The 15455-nt window shown below is 40.7% G+C and overlaps 1 protein-coding gene across 5 annotated transcripts in view; it reads right to left on the bottom strand.

Annotated features, from left to right (window-relative positions):
• LOC106940666 (nck-associated protein 5-like) overlaps positions 1 to 15455 on the bottom strand; it is a 138620-nt gene that overhangs the window by 19877 nt on the left and 103288 nt on the right. For all 5 annotated transcript variants that reach the window (XM_015023498.1, XM_015023469.1, XM_015023476.1 and 2 more), the window contains 6 exons: positions 13834 to 13927; positions 11367 to 11483; positions 10164 to 10232; positions 7722 to 7760; positions 6619 to 6738; positions 197 to 301 (listed from right to left, as the gene is read on the bottom strand). In XM_015023498.1, coding sequence (XP_014878984.1) covers positions 197 to 301; positions 6619 to 6738; positions 7722 to 7760; positions 10164 to 10232; positions 11367 to 11483; positions 13834 to 13927 — 544 coding nt within the window. The remainder of the gene's footprint in view (positions 1 to 196; positions 302 to 6618; positions 6739 to 7721; positions 7761 to 10163; positions 10233 to 11366; positions 11484 to 13833; positions 13928 to 15455) is intronic.

Below are 15455 nucleotides of genomic sequence, written 5' to 3'. Positions count from 1 at the left end.
TGCATAATATATAAGATGACTAATGTTCCAGTGCGTCTTGTGGAGTCATTTTAACTGACGTGGAGTCTGAATCGATGCTTTTCTGGTAACACGACGAGGATTTATGCCTCTTAGTGCCAAGCAACACCAGAGGTTCCACTCAGAAAGGTCACGACCCCAATCGTTGGGTTTGCAGATGTGTTTTTGGGGGGCTTACAGCAGAAGGAGAGTCGGAGTTCCTGGAAAGCAGGAAAGCCTTGCTCCTCTCGGGCTCCAGCAGCAGGTCGGCCGCAGACAGATCCATGATACGCGAGTGCAGCTTCTGTAAGTCAAAACAGAAAGAGAGCGAAGGACACGGAGTGGTGAGTTTCAGCTACAGAGAGCCCGGGAGATTGAAGTAAGCCTCGCAGAAAGATGTGAGGGTTTTTATTGATTCTTTGCTCTTTTTAAGTCAGAAACCGAACTGAATTATAAGCGCGGTCCAAATATGAAACGGCGAGAACTTTGGGTCAAGGTTGAGCGCTGTTTTACAAATCAGATTCCCTTCGCTGGAGCCGATTCCGCTTCTCTCAAAGTCATTACAGTCATCAGCCGGCCAAAAAAGGAAAAAAAAAGAAAACCAGTGTGAATAGGAAATAATTACATTGGGGGGCTGGGGATTCATTTGATTTGCTTCCCTTAAATTTATGTCCAACTCTCTTCTGTTAGTTAACTCTCACACATGAGAGGGAAGGACTCAAAACCAAATGCATTCCCACACACTCATCTCAGAACTTAATTACGCTCCATTCCCCACGCTCAAATTAACTTAAGCTGGAAATAAAGAGGAGCAGAATACTTGATCTTCTGCTACACTTCCACTGGCGGCAGCAGCGGCAGCAGCAGCAGCGGCGGCGGCAGCAGCCCCTCATTTAGGGACCCCATGTACAGACACGGCTCTGCTCATCTGATCCGCTCGCAAAGCTAAACGCTCATAAATATTACAGAAAACTGACAAGAGGTGATTTTGTTTGCGAGAAATGCTTCGGTTTATATCGACTTCCTTTGTTCCTCACCAAATACTTCTCTCTGAAGGCCTGCATTATTATTTCACTTGGAGCATGAAAGCATCGGGGCTTTGATTTTTTTTTTTCTTCTTTTCTTTTTGTTCAAATGTTTGCAAAACATTAAAAAGAAAAGCTTGTTTTGTATTGCGAGCGTCCAGCCTCTGAATAACTATCGTCTGAAAACATGAGAACGAAGTCACACCAAAACGGAAGAACTGTTCCTCCATCCAGAGTTATGCCCAATAATAACTAATCCGAGTCATTTATTACACAGAAATGATTAAAACTCAACTTATGTGTCATGGACGTCATGTACTAATAATAAAATAAATAATTATTAATTGTCAAGAAGGGATTTCTGAAGATTACAACAGAGTACGAAGGCCAGAATAAAGTGATAATATGAAGAGAATAAAGTCAAAAATAAAGTCATTATAACTGATATTATGAGAATAAATTTGTATGACAAAAAAAGTCAAAATAATAGTAGAAAAAAGTCAAAATGATGTGATGATATTACCAATATAGATTCATAACATTACCAGAATAAGGTTTTATATTAGGAGAATGAAACAGTAATTTAATAAGATCTTTAAAGTTCTACTTTGGTACTGGCTTCATCTGTTAACACATCCGCATCAAATTATTATTTATAATTGGCAGAAATCTTAAATAATTCTGTAAACAACTGATTCTGTTGAGAAGGAAGAAGCGGATGGACTGAGCTGGACAACGCTACCCCAGCTCTGCTCTCACTAAAACAACTTTAGTCTGATCATTTCATCACTTTCTCCTGGTGATATTACATAATTATTCTACTAATGAGAGTAAAAAGGAGATGAAGCGTTTTGTGTGTTTCTTCCTTCCACTTTACATCAAAGCAATACTTTGATGAAATCCTGGTAGTTTTGTCTGAGCGGCCAGCGCGAGCGTTGGCCTCGCTGCAGGCTGGGAGCGGCCGCCGCGTCGCAGGCCCTCGATCTTATCGCACGGTGCTCCATTTCACCTCCTCAGCATCCTCATCAGCCATGCAGTCGATAGTGTCACCGGGTCACTGGGTGGGAGGGGGGCTGAAGGAAATGGAAGATGACGAAGCCGCTCTCTTCTTTTTTTTCTCTCTTTTTCAGTCTCAAGGCCGACGCTCAAAGTCACAGATTTTTTTATTTAAAGTTCCCGTAATCCATCATGCAAATAGTTGCGTCTCTGAACGTCTGCAGCCTGAGAAGTTTCCTCCAGACTCCGAGGGAGACGAACACACACACACAAAAAAAAGAAAGAAAGCCTCTCTGCTGTTTGTTAGCTGTGTGTATGTGTGTGTTTTTTTGTTTTGTTTTGACAGGAGCCATATTTCAAGATAATGAATATCAACCCGGAATAGCAGCAATAGGCAGCTTCCAAACAAATCCGTCAGTATCGGCAACCGCTGTCAAAAACTCACATTGGGGGAAGAGTCTCAACACACACACACACACACGCACGCACACACACACATTGAGAGAGGAAGGCACAGTTGCAGTCATCACAGCCTTTCTGTAAGTTGGGTTTATTACGATCGGCCTTCGACATAAAAATCCTGTCCATGACTCCTTTAATGCTGCCGCATTAAAGGAGTCCTGTGGAAGTAAGCAGCCTGCTAACATTCTGTCTTATTATTATTATTTTATTCTCCCTAATGAGGTTCAGCTGAACATCCTCTGTTGTGAACTGTGAAAAAAAACAACAACCAAAAAACACCTGTTTTCCCCAGTAACGGTGACTCATGTGACACCTGTCAAACGTGACGCGCAGATAAAGCTGCAGTCACACACTCCTCTACTTCATCCAACCAAAAACCTTTATGGAATCGGAGGGAAGCGTTTCGGTTCCTCTGCCGCGGCTCTCTCCCAGAGCGTTAGCACTTCTTTATCAGAGGAACCGGAGAGGCCGTGGGGAGCCGGGGCCGTTTAATTACTGATAAGCAAAAAAAGGTCCAGAAACCCAACGCTCATACGCCTGATTAGGTCTCCCTGTGGCTCCTGGGGACAAAATGGAGGAGGATCTCACGTGGGGCGTTTCCACCCAACTATCTGCTTCCCATAAACCAAACGATTTCTTCTGATTGCCTTAATATTCTGCTGCCGCGCACAAACACACGACCCGACAACAACACTGAAAGAATGTTTCAAAAAGTCTGTTTTATTATTCTTTTTTTACCTTGCTACTTTCATTTATTTTTCTTCTTGTGTTGCATCACAACTAAATATTTCAGTTCATCAAACTAAGCTCATTTAAAAGCTGCTTTTTGTATTCACTCAGGTTATCAGCGTTAATACTCAGAATTTTTTTTTATGGCACGCCACCTACAATCATAATATATAAAAAAAAACCCTGATAGCTAAAATATTAATTTTAAAGGATCATCCTTCATAGGGGAGCTTCTTATGTCTGAATTCAAGCTCAATTTTTTGTCAAATAGAAACCAAAACTACAAGTATAATACAACTCAGATTAAAGTAACATTGTTTTGTTCAGGAGAGTGACAGTAAACAGTTTCAACTCCTTTTCAAAAATTCACTTTCATTTTTTTTTTAAACTCAAGTACAAGTATTTCATAAAAAAGTATGCTGCTAGTTTTCATTTTGCAATTAAAATATAGGAATAGTGTTGACATTTAGGTAACATGTTAACAAAAAGCAAATATAATTTTCTCATGATGCTAATTTTTGAATTAAGTTGTGCACAAATGAGCGTCTCTCAACTGCTCACCAAATCTAGTTTCACTTAACTTTTTAATCAATTTGACCAGTTTAATCACTAAACTGGTCAAATTGACCAGTTTAGTGAAGCTAACTTATTTTAGCTTGGCTAAAATAAGCTAGCTCATCACATGTCAAGGTTTTTTTTATCTTTACCTCAAATTAATTCTCTTTACCAAAACACTGATAACTTGGATCTTTTTACAGCAACAAGAAAATGATAAACACGGTTATATCTTGGGGATATTTATGTCTTTTAGCCTAGCCATGTGTTCAGTGAGCAGACCTTCTTCCAGGCTGGAAGCTAAGCCATTTTTTTGGCTGTTTGTGTCGTCATAATAAACAGACGTCTAACAAAGATGTTTCATCCTCCCCTATAGCTCTGTAATTGGGACAGCAGTCAAATAATAGAAGGGAGAACAGATAGATCCTCCGTAGGATGTCCCCGTCCGCGCTGACACGACAGATTTAGCCGTTTTTAACAGTTCTCCCACACACAACACAACTCATAATGAATGCAACGAACATCCGCTGTAGCGTCACCGTTTATGATTAATACTTACAATAAATCCCCCAGCTGGTTGTGGGGAAAGTTGCGACTAATTTAAAGAAAAGAAAAAAGAAAAAAAAAAGGACACAGTCACGAACTCGAGAACTTTGATCAGTTACTTACGTAAACAAACAATGTTATTAATTTTCTTTTTACCTGTCTGACGACGACGCGTAGCTAATTTATAGATGGCATCTCTGCCTTCACAAAGAAGAGGAAAAAACAAATTGCAGTCTGAGCTGCACTCCATCATGTTTCTGTGGGTCTACACGCTTTTTCAGAGAGATTGGACTTCTTGGTGGTATCATCAATATTCCTCTGCGAGGCTTTTATATAACAGCTTCACTTAGCGTTGCTCCTCTCTGCTCAATAAAGTCACAGGAGGTAGCAAGGAACTGATAAATCCCTTTAAAATGCACTCACAGATTTTATTTCTTTCTTCTCTCTTGTCTTTACTCCATTTACTCTGTTTCTGCCTCTTCATAATTTGACCTTCTTGTCAGAGCCGGAGCCTCTCTGCTATCTCATCTCTCTCCATTTTCACTCCCCTGTCCTCTTTCTCTCTCTTATCTTCCCTTCCCGTTTCCATCCTCACCTCTCTCTGTCTTCTCTTGTCTGACTGGAATGACAACTCTTTTCTCCTCTTATTTCTATTGCTTTTTTTTTATTCTTTTAATATGATCAGTAAATTGCCCTGGAGCAATTTCAACAATTATTTGAAAGTGTCCTTTTCTTCGGAGAGTGGCAGGTCTTCTTTCGTAAGCACACGTTAACGGAGAGCTCATACATAAAGGGAGGATTTTCTACCACGAAAACGATCCATGTGAATCACAGCTATGGCGTACAGTGTGTTTGCCTCATAGCCACTGGATTTAGCAAACAAACTGACTGTTTTCCTCCCGATAGTCCAGTAGAGTGTGTTCTACTGGGACCAAAACAGCAACATTTGTTCGGAGTCCAAAAAACCAAACCCTTTGAGCAGCTTGTTCCCCTCCTCGCCTGAGGGGGCGCTGCACCAAGAACCACTGAAGGAAACAACAAGGAAGCCTCTGAAGAAGACACTGACCACAACTTCCTTCTTCACCAAATGGAAACAAAAATGGAGTAGCATCAGATTTTAACGGTTGGAGGATTTCACTTTTGTTTTTGGCTAAAACACATGAGTTATTTCTCCTGCTAGCGCTAGGCTAGTGCGTTTGTTTTGGTAGTATTTACCCAGAATGCTCTGTGCTGTAGTCCACTTCCTGCTTTTGGAGTGGTGTCCGGTCTGCCTAGTGTTCATATGTGCATTCAAAACACACCAGAGTTCACTTCAACCGAACTGAGACATGAGGCTTGTAGGAGGAACATAGTTAGATTTTTTTGGTTTGCATCACAGTCTGATTGCGCAGCTCACATCGGACTGGATTTGGATTAAAGCAGACTGAACAGGTCTGGTGTGAACACATCCGTAATGAGCCCACTTGTTTCTAGATGTGAATTAAACCTAAAATCGATGTATTCTGTTTAAAGAGATTTATTATATGAAATTTTAAGCTCTAATTTAAAAACTGGTCTTACAGTTAAGACTTTCTGAGATTGATGTTCTGTGAGAATATTCAAAGACCTGTGGCTGAAAAGCAGCCACTTACTTTGCTTTTTATTTGGGCTGGATCAAATTTTTTGTTAAATGTTAAGCCATATGGGACCCATATGGTTAGAAAATTATCTGAAAATGGGCCCCATTTGGGATGATTGCCTGTATGACCAAACACTGGTGCTTTAGCGTCTTCATAGCTAGTTCTAAATTCTTTAAAAGATTGTTTCAAGATCTCGTTTTCAGGTACGCATAGGGCCAATATACGCTGTAAGTGAGCTTAAAATGGGCCCCACATGGGTTTGACCTTGGGCTACATGCACACAGAAAACACAACTTGTTTTACCAACTGGGTTTAGTCCACACACATTATGTAACAAACACGCTGACGCATCCAGATTTAGATCCTGGTTTAAACGTGTCGAATCAAACACGCGTCACTGACTGAGTCAGACCCAGAGCTTTTTAACACAAAATAATCAGAAACAAAACAAGCTCCCTAAAAGGACATGGAGATGTTTTTTTTTAATTTCCACAGGAAATGGCTGACTCAGATCTGATGACGTAGAAAAAGCTCGGAGACTTTTATTTTTGTCAAGTGTCAGCGGAAGAGATTATTTACACGAGGGAACATTTTTCTGAAAAGCTCTAATCTAAAAAGATTGTTTTATCAAAATGGATTTTCCTAAGTGAGCAGTGGAAGGTGAAAGGTCAAGAGGAGCTGGTTTTTACCTGGAGAAGCAGGTCTGAGGCGGGCTTGATCCTCTGCTGGAACAAAACGCTCAATGCTCGATTCTGCTGCTCCAAGTCGAAGACTCTGGTTCTGAGCTTCAGACATTCCTCCCTCAGATCCTGACACACAAACAGACAAACAGCTGGGTTTAACGTTCATAACGCTGATCACTGCTCTTCCAAAGAATAAAAACCTTCTCTCAAAAAAAAGAGGAGAATGGAAAAAACCAGGACATTTTTATATTTCATCCACACAGAAACTCAATTTAGTAACACAAAAAAACAAAACAATTATCTGTGTTCATGGGGAAACAGAGATTTATGGTAGTGTAACAAATAAAGCACCAATATATCCACGTACTACTGGCTTTGACGCAATCCCCAACCAACATCATCTTTTATTTTTAAACATCATATTCTAATTCACTATTTAATCGCAGTCTGGTATATCTGTGTGTCCAAACAGATGAACCTCCTGGTGCCATGATGAATTCGTAACAGGAAGTTGAGGTTGTTTTGAATCTGATTGGCTAACAGGTTTTAGCTCAGCTCTGCACTGCCCCCTATGGGTTAGGTATGTTAAAAAAAAAACGCTCAGGGGTGGATTGGAATGAAAACTTCTTGGATTTTCTTTTTTTTTTTTTTTTTTTTTGATAAAAGTTGCTGAAAATGTGTTATATGAATAAAATTATTTTACCTTACCAAAGTCTTTTTTTGTATTTTTTATTTTTTTTTTTGTCTAAACAACACATAATAGCAACAAAGACACGCACACAAACCCTACTATACCGGGTCTATTATCTCTGTCTTGTTCAACCAATGTAAGTTTCAGGTTTGATTTTTGTTTATTTTTCTTTTAAACGATGTGGCAGAGATATTCGTTTTTACAAAGACTCGGATCTGTGTGTACACAGCTTTAGCTTCAAGTCCATTTGTCCGAGTATCATATTCATCTGTGAATATGTGACTTCAAGTCTGACCAACCTGGAAATATTTATCGAGAAGTTTTGTATTTCTGCGTTTTAATAAGTCAAAATCAGAGCAAGAGCTGAAATGTGTGGAGAGCTGGACTGAAATGAAGAACAGAAACATTTGAAACAAACCTTTTGTGTGAGAAGAGCTTGGACAACTTGGTTGGCAACCTTAAACAGAGAAGAGAGAGAAAGATCAGCTTTAGCTTTATGCGTGAAATGACTCTCCAGCTTTAAAGGAAAACCCAAACAGATGTCATGTTTGGTTTTGTTCATGTGTTTGTGGTGCGTCGCTCAGGTGCAGCGGGCGCCTTCCTGTTCCCTTCCTGCCTGATGGCCGTATCGACAGGCTGGCTGATGTACAGGCAGAGGCCTGACTGGATCAAGTGCTGTTGTTCCTCACACCCTCGTGTAACTCAGACCACAAGGCCGATGGAGACGCAGCTCCTATTACCATCATCGATTGCTCATTAATAGCGTGTGAAGCCGCACTCCGGATTATTGAATGAGCAGAGAGCAGGGTAAACATGGAGATCAGTGTGTTAAGCGTTTCTGCAGCCAGAGGCTAGCAGAGGCAGCCGGGCATCACTCCCAGCCCTCCTCCTCCTCATCCTTTCATCCCGGTCCCTCGCTCCTCCGGGGGAATCTGCTCGGCTTCCAGGACGAGCCGCTCAACTCGTTCCTGCTGGACCTGCTGTCCCACAGCGATCCAGAGTCTGCTGCGACTCCCCCAGCTGCGCTTATCAGGCCCTCTCAAATAACCAGCAGGCTCTGAAGGGCTATTGTTATGTAAACGACGGCTCCAGCAGCTCTGCCGACACACACTTATGGATATTAAACGTTCCCTGTGTTCCCTGGAGCTGCAAAAAGTTACAAATGAGCTGCAGGAATAACGACAGGAAGCAGGCGCTGCCCGTTTCTGATGCTAACCATGTGGGCAACTACCCAGAGCAGCATCAGAAGTGGGAGGCGCACAAGATTAAAAACGTATAACTTATGTTAGGTGTTGGTCGTCTGGTGAACAGGTTTTCTGCTGCTTTATGCTTGTGTGTGTGTGTGTGTGTGTGTGTTGAGTAGGTATTCGCTGGTCTCTTCTGTACTTTGACTGAACTGTGTTTGCTTAAAGGCCAGGAGGACGAGGATCTCAGCAAGGGTGCCATCGATATGCCAAAATCTGCATCAGAAAGGGTTCCCCGAAAAACCTACATTTATTTTAAAATGTACTTTCTGAAACTAAAACATTAAAAAATCAGTGCGACTGTGGCAATAACAACTATGAAAAATATCAACAATTATGCTACTTATGCCTTAATGTTTGAAAACAATGGTACCTGGAAGGGTCCAACTAAATGCTGACTGCAGGATAAAGCTTTCTGCCTGGTGCTAAAGTTTAGAGGTAAATAGATACCAGGTTTGGTGCAGTATGTAGATTGGGTCACTAGATGGCACTATGTTCCTTATGTTGCACCTTTAAAATCAGTTTGAAAAATTGTTTTCGTAACTTTTGCAGAAACAGCGTAAGAGTCAATAGAAGGTGTTTATCTGTTATCAGTTTGTGCCTCTGATTTCTTTAAATCTTGAAAAATTTTTAAATGATTTATTTCTCAGTAATGGTGGTTTAAAGCCAAATGCAAAGTTCTGTTTAGTTTAGTGGTTTAGTTTGACCCACACAATACCAGCCCTTCTATTATCAAAGCATTGGCTGCAGTTTATAGATTGTGCCACTAAATGTCACCATCAGAAACGCTGCACTTTCACCTGCCTTCCATAGGCGCAGTGGTCTCAAGGACACCAGGTTGTGTTTTGGATTAGATGTAGTTTTCAGTTTTTGCCACCAGATGCCACTCTTTCCCAACTCTGCAGATACAGTACGATAAACTGGATCGCATCTCTGTTATAAATTGTTCTTTGGTTTGTTGCGGTTGCAGATTCTGCCACTAGATGTCGACGTTTTTCGCATGCTGAAAAAGGTTGACTCTGCCAATAAAGGTTGCTTAGTCTTGTAAGATGGACTACGATGAAATTGTTGCAGTTTGCAGGTTTTACAGTTAGATGTCACTATGTTCCACTTTTAAAGGGACAGTATTGTGTGAAATCAACTTTTTTCAGCTTATCATCATGTTATAATGATATTCCCTTTTAACATGCCTGGAGTGTTGCTTTGACTTTTTCCATTCTTGTTTGAGAAGTCCTTTACTCTCCATGGCAACGCCTGGTTGGCCATTGAGGTATAACTCCTCCTTAGCAGCAGGTGGCAGTCTATTTCACTTGCTGCATCTTTAACATTGAATCAGGCCAATTCTATAGGTCCTTAATTTCAGATTTCACACTGTTTGTCTTGTTCTCAACATAATACAAGGTCAAAGTCATTTGAAAACATGTCGTTTGCTGTTATAATATTTGATAAATATGAGGCTGGCGTCTGTTTTGGGGTGTGGATTCAGCATTCATGCTGTGGTTTAGTGCGCGTGGCTGCAGTACACGGGCAGCGCCGTGCTCTGCGGAGCCTCGTGAGCGGCCTCGTGTTTACCTCCGTGCAGCAGAACCCAGCCGGTGTAGCCGGCGGTGGCTTACCTCGTCCAGACAGCGTTCGTACTGCTCCCTCTGGCTCTCGTTCTCCAGGGCCAGGGTTGAGTTCTCCTCCTGAAACAACAAGCTCGCTTCAGTGACACGCCGCAACGATGAGCAACGCAGGCAGCAATCAGATGGAGGCTTCCATAACAAAGGTCAGATGTCAACTTTGAACCGGGACGGCCAATAAAAAGCATTACCAAGTGCAACTGAGAGAAAGGTCAAGGGGACGGAAGTTATGATGTTGAACTTTTGTGCTGCGAGAGTTTGAATCTAATAAGAATATCTCCTTTGCTTGGCGAGCGGCGAGGCGGCGCGCTATTGATCTTCCAGAGTTTCCAATTTGTCAGAGGCAGGCGGCGCATTAGGAGCTGTCAGCCTGCTGTGCTCCGCTCGCCCTCTGCCCTTTCAGCACAACCCACCAGGCCCTGCACGGAAACATGGAAAACGTAATTGGGGCCCAAAAACATTCCAGCGTGGCCCAAACGCTGACTAATTAAACCGTCAGAGCGTGGGAATTGGTTCTGGAGGTGGACTGATGAGTAATTAAACAACGCCTTGTTGTGTTAGCGCCTCTATTATTAGGAAAACCCTCACATCTCTCGCATTGTTACGCCTAGAACAGGAATCATCTTAAAACAACAGAGTGAGCGGATTTATTCAGGCTGCTCACACACAGCACCAGAAAGAACAACCAGAACCAGAACCACCAGTTGACAAGTTAAAATATCCAACAGCGGTAAATAAATCATCATCTTCCTCTTTAATTGTCACACTAGTTTGGATATTTAGCCACTTTCACATGTTAGTTCTAAAAACTTCTCAGCCATAAATGTTTTCCACAAACCAAGACATCACAACTCTGAGTAGAGGTATTTTGGACCAATCACAAGCTGCTTTTTGCACTTTCATATATTTGATGTGGATGTTATCGCTCCCTGGTGGCCTAGCATGGAAATAGCAGCATTTTTATAATTTTCACAGAACTAAAACAAACATATTTTCATATTAATAAATAAAAAAAAACTTTAAAAATAACCCAGAGTAGTATCAGTGTTTATCAATAATCTTATCTTTTATTGTTTAGTTTCAGTAATATCCTTCTTGAGAATGAAAGGAAATAACCTATTTAAGTCCAACCTTTAAATTTAAATTACTTACATTTTTAAATTAAAATTGATTTTTCCCCATAGAATCAAAGCTCACCTCCAGGGCCTTGAGGCGCTCCAGAAGAGGCCTGGTTCTGTCCTCCTGATCCACTGGAGGCACGTCGCTCTCTGCCGGGTCGTCATTCTGTTTCTGCTCCTCCTCTGACAGTTTATCCTGCAGAGACGGGGAAACAGAAAGTAGTTTTACCTCACTTCCACCATCTACACGTCAGAGTCCTCCTCTTCTCAGGTCAATCTGAAAATACGGAATATTAAAATAATACAGAAATATGGGACAGATACTTTTATGTTCATAAAATGTTGTGTGTCATTCTAACATGTTGAATCCATAGCTGTTCTGTAAAATAACCGACTAGAGTTCCCCCAAAACGCTGCATACATAGCCACACCCAAGTAGGTGGAGCTTGTTGCTCCAACGCCTAAATAAGATGCCGACATCTCCTCTGATTGGCTGATAGAAGATGAGCGCTAGCGCCATGGCTGAATTATGCATTTAACTCTGTCAGCGCCATGATTTTTAATGATTTATTAAGTGACTTTCTCATTTAATATAAACACCACAATTACGAAATTGTGTTTTTTTGACGTTAGCAGAATATGGAAAAAAGCTTCACATACATTTGTAATTGAAACGTAGCTAGTGAGAGCTTCATTAAGGCGTCCCTTGATGCACCAATGCAGACGCGCCTAGTAGTGCAGCTAACAACACGTTTTAACTCCCTCGTCACCCCCTATAACGGCTTATAATGGTGCTTCTGTTTCCTGATTGGACACAGCGTCTGAGAGGCGGGGCTTAGGATGATGGGTGGCTTGGAACAGTTTTTAACTGCTTGCTATTTTAGCTTAATTTCTTCTCCTTCTGACTCCTTCATTATTATGAGTGTCTAATATTTAGATTCTGGTTTTCCATTAATTTTCAAAGGAAACTTGCCTGGAGGGTTTTTATTTTTGTTGTTTTGGAGCTATAACTAAAGGAATTTTTAGGCTGAAGTAAAAAAAATAAAAATAAAAATAGCCTGGAGCTTAACAAAAGTAATACATTTCCACTTTCTTTCAACTGTGTTCATTTGCATTTTAATTCTTTAAAGCACTTATTTGTCTTTTATGTTTAATTCTTAGCCAGCCCTGTAGAGATCAAGGGTTTGTCACAGCTTATTAAAGCAGGCCATAAACCCCTGGCTATCAAATATAGTAAATAAAGGACATATTGTTTTTCCTTCAATATTTAACCATTTCAATCCATAATGTGTATATATATGATTTTTCTTCGACCATAAAATATTTGAAAAATAAAGCTGTGGCTCACCGCTTAAACTTTTTAAAACAAATACCAAAAATTACAATGAATTTTTGCAGCTTTTTTCCATTTTGTTAACTTTATTCAGTCAGATGAAGAGCAGGTATGTCACCATGAGTTAAACCTGTGCCTCCTGCCTGAGCTCCACCAGTCAGCTGTCTGGTATCTTTAGTTAATGTGCTGCAGAGCCGACGGATTGAGCTTCGCGGCACTGATAGATGGCTGCGCTCATCTGAATCCAATCGCTGCTCCCTCTTAATGGGAACTTTGTTTTCACTTTGATTCAATCTCATCCAAACATATATTAGCTTTTCAATCTTGTTCGATTCCATCAGCGGCTCAGATCCGCAGCCGTACTTTACAGCTTTGATTTGTCTTCAGTTGGGCGATGTCCGCTTCGGCGCCGTCGGACGCTGTGGTAATAATCCGCAGCGAGTCGCAGCGCGTGGACGGGGCCGCACGCTGCCCTTTCCACTTATTGAGTTAGACTGCTGAATACACACAGGGCAGCAGCGGCGGGGACGCGTACCAGAGCTAAACACCCGCTGGGAGTAGGATAAATGGCGTCCATGTTTATTCACTCTGACAGTTTGATCGCAGGAGGAAAGTTTGTTCACAAACTGCACAAACGGATGGAAAATTAATATCCGATCACCTTTAGAAAGTCTCGAAACATGGAGTTCATCATCGTTTCTGTGCTTTTCTACAATCAGAATCACCATTTTTGTGGGCCCCCTTTTAGAAATTGAGCCCAAAAATCTACATTAAAACCAATGTTTTTGACCATTTTTGTGGAAAATTTGCAATTATGTATTGACATGAAAAATGCGTTGATGAAATGTGTTGATTTCATGAATTTCTGCCAAACAAAAAACCCAAAATCAAAAACTGGAGGGCTTGATTAAATGTTAGCAAAACTAATTATTTTTATTCTTATATATAACATTTTTTTCAAATGGTAACCTTAATACAACAACAACAACAAAAAAAAACAAAAAAACATTGGTCCTTTTCAAAGTAAACGGTGGTAACATTATTCACATTCAGGGAACCACAGGCTCTGATGTCAGACCGATTACTGAATGCTGCTGCCAGCAGGGCACAACTTGTTAATAAAATCCTTTGAAAGATGTTTGTGTTTTCAAACCGTATTAAAGGAGAACTTTGAGCTCCCAGGAAGGTTTTCCAAAGTAGAAAAGTGTCCCACCTTGTAGGCCTTCATGATGTCCACCGTGTCCACGGCGCTCTGCTCCAGGACGCCGCCCTGGTTCTGCAGCAGCGACCGCACCGTCTCTTCCATCCTGCACACAGCACAGAGGAAAGGATGCTTTTCAGCTGAGGAGTTTCTAAACAACACAGTACATATTTATTTTTAATCTCATGTCACTCGGGCTTTAAAATATGAGGAGAAAAGCAAGAGACATCAAATAATGCAAACAATCAGCAATGAGCTTCATGGCTACCCGATATGTCAGACAGATAATTCCTTCATTTAACCCTTTATTATATGAACCAGTGAGGCCAAGTAGCTTTATACCGGGAACTATTGATAAATATGAATACTAGAAATGTTGGTTGATGCATCTGCCTCTCATACTAAGATTGATGTCAGATGCTCTTTGGTTCCATCTACTGGTCGGAGTGAGAACTACATGTTGTTCGTGGAAGTTGAAGCGTACAAATGGTCGACTGCGTTGAATTTGGCTGATAGACTGAATATTCTAAACCCTGAGCTTTGCAGTGCAATGAAATATATTCGAGCTGACAAATGTTTTCTAGATATGATATATTAAAATAAACAACATGCTATCAAAATTCTGATAAAAGGATAAAAGCTTCTAGGACAGAGCAGTAATGGGATTTCTCAGTGTTTTAGCTGTACTTGAAATTCTGTAAGAATGAAAAAGTAAATAAATGTTCAAAAACATTTATTTTGACTTGGTTTCAAAATCTTGTTTGACCATCAACAAAATAATCAGCATTCCAAAGCTGAACAGTCTGTTTCATTCCTCAATTGCCTGGTGGGTCAAATTAGCATCATAGCTAAATTTACACCAATGTGAAATGTAAGGTTTAAAATGATAAGCCCTTAGTAATTTCACATCTGATTGAGAACAAAACCAGAAATGGTACATAATTTTTTGTGAAAGTGAATATAAATTCAGGTATCAAAGTGTTAAGAGTGAAATTAGCATGTGCCAAGAATAAAAACCAAAAAGCTCCATGTCACACTGCAGTTAGCATGTAGCTAACATAATATAGAGCTCTGCTAACCCTACAGGAGTGTATTTTTCCCCCTTGTTTGCCTAAAATCTAAATAATTAAAGCAGAATTATGGCATATTAGAGATATTTTTCACTGTCAACAATTGTGTAACTTTTGAAACTTTTCAGACCTCAGCCCAGAGGAAGGCAGACGTTTTGGTTGATATTTTGAGGTTCTTTGTTGCATAGATGGTTGTGTTTGAGTGAGTCTTTTGAACGAATTTGAACTCGTTATGTTGTTTTCTTTATGATGGAAATTTGGTGTCTGATATGACGTGAAGATGAAAGTGTGAGCAGATCCAGAGTGACGAATGGAGGCTAACGTCTGGGCTGAAATCACCTGAAATGAGAGCAGAATGCAACCTCTCTGAAATGGATCTTCCCTCAGGAGGGATTCTCTCTTTTATATTTTCATAAGCTTGTCCACATCAACTCACACATGGCAAACGTGGAAACAGAGAACAGCGCTGCTTTTGGACCGCTTCGTTTGCCATGCGGAGAAAGCTCAGCACACACGCTCCGCTTCACGGCTTATTGGACCATTTGTTTTTTTCATTGTTTGTAG

Source organism: Poecilia latipinna, unplaced genomic scaffold (assembly GCF_001443285.1).
Source record: "Poecilia latipinna isolate Pla-1442-1.1 unplaced genomic scaffold, P_latipinna-1.0 Scaffold88, whole genome shotgun sequence".
In the NCBI taxonomy this organism is placed as follows: Eukaryota; Metazoa; Chordata; class Actinopteri; order Cyprinodontiformes; family Poeciliidae; genus Poecilia; species Poecilia latipinna.
The sequence above is the reverse complement of the archived record's forward strand: the minus strand, read 5'-3'. Positions and strand labels throughout refer to the sequence as shown.